Source organism: Sinocyclocheilus anshuiensis, unplaced genomic scaffold, assembly GCF_001515605.1.
Source record: "Sinocyclocheilus anshuiensis isolate Anshui unplaced genomic scaffold, SAMN03320099.WGS_v1.1 scaffold1257, whole genome shotgun sequence".
Lineage (NCBI taxonomy): Eukaryota > Metazoa > Chordata > Actinopteri > Cypriniformes > Cyprinidae > Sinocyclocheilus > Sinocyclocheilus anshuiensis.
This window is the reverse complement of record NW_015548249.1, coordinates 381,085-384,480: the sequence shown is the minus strand read 5'-3', so window position 1 is coordinate 384,480 and position 3,396 is coordinate 381,085. Positions and strand designations below refer to the sequence as shown.

The window sequence follows — 3,396 nt, the reverse complement described above, 5'->3', positions numbered from 1 at the left end:
ACTGAAAAAAAATATCACAGGTCCCTATATATATATATATATATATATATATATATATATGCAGCACAACTGTTTCCAAAATTGATAATAAATCAGAATATTAAAATGATTTCTGAAGAATCATGTGACACTGAAGTCTTGAGTAGTGGCTGATGAAAATTCAGCTTTGCATCACAGAAATATATCATTTTAAAGTATATTAAAATAGAAAAGCATTATTTTAAATTGTAGTAATATTTCACAATATTACTTTTTTTTATTTTTTAAATCAAATAAATGCAGCCTTGATGAGCATAAGACATTTCTTTAAAAAAACATTAAAAATCTTACTAATCCCAGACTTTCAAACAGCAGTGTAAATGTCTTATGGCACTCATTACTGAAATGTTACCTGTGCTACTAGAGGTTTTACTTAATGATTTGTGTTTTCGTTTGCAGATATTCTCCTGGGAAAAGACCAAGCAGAGCACATCCTTCCCACTCTGCCCCCTCTTTCGGTCTCTGTCTCTTCATCTCTCCCTGCCTCCTCTCTTTCCTCTCTTCCTCCATCATTCTCCTCCTCTCTACCTTCCTCTTTTCTTCCCTTTTTGGCCTCTGCAGGTTCAAACACATCAAGAACCTCATCTTCATGTGTTCCCCGCTCCAGCATTTCCTCTCTCACTCCCTCCTCTTCTTCCACAGTACCCTTGCCCTCATCTGGCTCTCTTCTGCCTCCTTTATCATTCTCTCTCCCCTCCACTCCTCTCCTGTCCCTTCATTCTAAATCTGCCAGCAGAGACAGCAGCAGACAAACAGGACTGAGTCCAAAGACATTTAGCACTGCAACCTCCACAATACAAGAAAAGACAGGTGAGACAGGCAGAGAGAAGCAAGTGACAATGTAGCTTCTGTATCTATGCATTCATGTGCAGGGCACAGTTCTACTCAGGGATTCAAATCACCATGAAATCAAAATGGACTTTTCTTATTTTTTGTTGGAACCTCCCGTGCTTATTGTGAATGATTTATCCATTCACATCATAATGTAAAAAAATCTTTAACCAAAAACATTAGCGTGCTATGACATCTCTGTGAATGGCCAGATGATTTTCAATCCTTCCCCTCCATGAAACCTGTCGCTCATGTAAAACAATTGTCCATTTAGTGTTCCACTTTCTATGAACCGGTCATGGACAAAATCAAGAGCCAATAGCCATACATCACAATAGGGAAGAAAAGTTGGTTGCATTTTCCTTCATGCCAGCTTTTAATTGAAATTTAATTTCGCCTTGCAAATGAGATCCTGTGATCCTTTACCATAATGACTGGTACTGCCAAATTTCTGACAATTTCTTGGGATCCGTCAAGTAGCAGGGTAACTTAGTTGATTTATTAACACTGGCTTCTTTTTGTAGAATCTCTGCCCAGTGAATAAATCTAGGCCACAAAAACACAAAGTAAAATATAATGTAACAGTGGAATATCTATTGTTAGAAGCTTAGTAAACACAATAAAAGCATTTTTCTTCTACTGCATTAAATCCATATTTTATCTGCCAACAATTTGGAACACAGTTCCAAGTCTTGATGTTTTTGTGCATGGTGCTGTGAGTGACACAATGACCTTTTTATTACAATTATAGACCCCTACTGAAAAAAATAATAAATGATTCAAATGGCTAAATGATTAAATTGACAAAAATATTATAGTGAAAAAATACTAGTAATGCAAGTATAGATATTAGTATCTCAAGAAATAGTGTTAGTATAACTGTCACTGAAAAAGGGTATGACTAAAATAAATTTTTTTGAACTGTGTTTATGTGCAGAATCTCTATTCAGCCAGGCTAAAGGCCTAGAAGGTCGAGGACAGAAGATGCCCCTGCCTGACCTAGATCTGGTGGAGATCCTTATCTGAAAGAGCAACCCTGGAAGTAGCAGTCCTACAGACAGGACAGCACTTAAGAAAGAGTGAGGAAGTGAAGAACAAAATATGAGTAAGACTGAAAAAGTAAGAAAGTCATGAAGAAAAATATGTAGTATATTGTAATGGATCACATACAACGGAGACAAAAAAGGAACGAAGGAAGTGCAAAGTAAAAGCTAGAATTCAGTATTGTGCCTCTAAAATGCTGAATTTGATGATTGATTCTAATGCTATTTCTGTCCATTTTTGACCCTAATCAATTAAGGACTATGATATTTGGCCGGGCCTATTTAGTTATTGAATGCACAATATCTTAAGTTGCATTCTGTTTTAGTTTATCAGCTGCCTTATAAGTGCATTCCACAAAGCTGTATATAATTTGATAATAATACAACTAAATTATTGAACTTTGTTGGTCTTGTGGCAAACTTGTGCAAATTAGCTTGTTATTAATGAATTTTACAGCAAACTGCTGTTTTGCCTCATGTGTGTTTTAACTGCCTGAAACAAACACCCCATGTTGTAAACCGTGTTCTTTGGCTGGGAATATTTTCGAGTCATGGTGAAGTAAGGTCAATAACTATAATGTTTTGAGTCAGAATCCAATGATGCATGATTGATTGATATCTACTTTAGTTTCAAACACCTGTTTCAAAACTGTCTTGTTAAAATTAAGTTTTAATTCATTTTATTTTTTAATTTATTATTATGATTATTATTTTATGACTATTATTATTATTTAATTATTATTTCTGCAATTTCCATGCTCCAAAAAAATCCAGTATTATTTTTGTGAAAGCTCTTGGGTAATCAGGTCAATACATTTAAAGCACTTTGGCCTGGATTACATCATTTTTTTTCGATGAGATGTTTCACAAAACTATAAACCATTTTTACCACATTATATTCACATATATCATTATCAAAGATAATTCTTTTATTTTTTTCTCCAAAAAGAAATAAGGAAAAACTGAAAGAATTTCACTGAACACCTTTACACAGAGCTCTCAAAATCAAACTATTCAGTGAAACATTGTGCAGATACATTTGACACAAATTAAGCACTATGTTGCAAACAGTCTGACACTCAGTTTACTACAGACAATATATATATGATTTGCATAATGTGCAGATGCTTTATTCAAAAATATTTAGGAATTGGTAATATGGTGGTAGTAACAGCATCTTAAAGGACAGAAAGTGAACCATTCTTGTATGTGCACTACTGTAAATGCAAGAAGCTGAGATTGTCCCATATAAGTGTATTTTGTGTTCTGGGCTTTTAAGCTGTTTTCTGGGGGTGAAAATGCTTATACAAGATGTTTAGGAAACCCCAAAGCAGTAATGTGTTGTATAGTTCAGTTGCTACACGGTGACGATTTACTTCTTGCAGACTATTGACTTCTTGCAGAATATAAAGGCTATATTCTTATGTATTCCTCTTGAGTTTTAACTTCCTCTTACTTGTGTTTTTGTGTAACTGTGCAACTG

The 3,396-nt window shown here is 34.5% G+C and overlaps 2 protein-coding genes across 3 annotated transcripts in view; both read left to right on the top strand.

Moving 5' to 3' along the window:
- amotl1 (angiomotin like 1) overlaps positions 1-1,912 on the top strand; it is a 50,372-nt gene extending 48,460 nt beyond the window's left edge. For both annotated transcript variants that reach the window (XM_016442762.1, XM_016442761.1), the window contains exons 11-12: positions 439-849; positions 1,808-1,912. In XM_016442762.1, coding sequence (XP_016298248.1) covers positions 439-849; positions 1,808-1,896 — 500 coding nt within the window. In that variant the 3' untranslated portion in view covers positions 1,897-1,912. The remainder of the gene's footprint in view (positions 1-438; positions 850-1,807) is intronic.
- A 4-nt stretch (positions 1,913-1,916) lies between these two features.
- Positions 1,917-3,396, top strand: part of her8.2 (hairy-related 8.2) — a 6,075-nt gene continuing 4,595 nt past the window's right edge. Inside the window, exon 1 of the mRNA XM_016442763.1 lies at positions 1,917-1,989. The gene's annotated coding sequence lies outside the window, so the exon portion shown is untranslated. The remainder of the gene's footprint in view (positions 1,990-3,396) is intronic.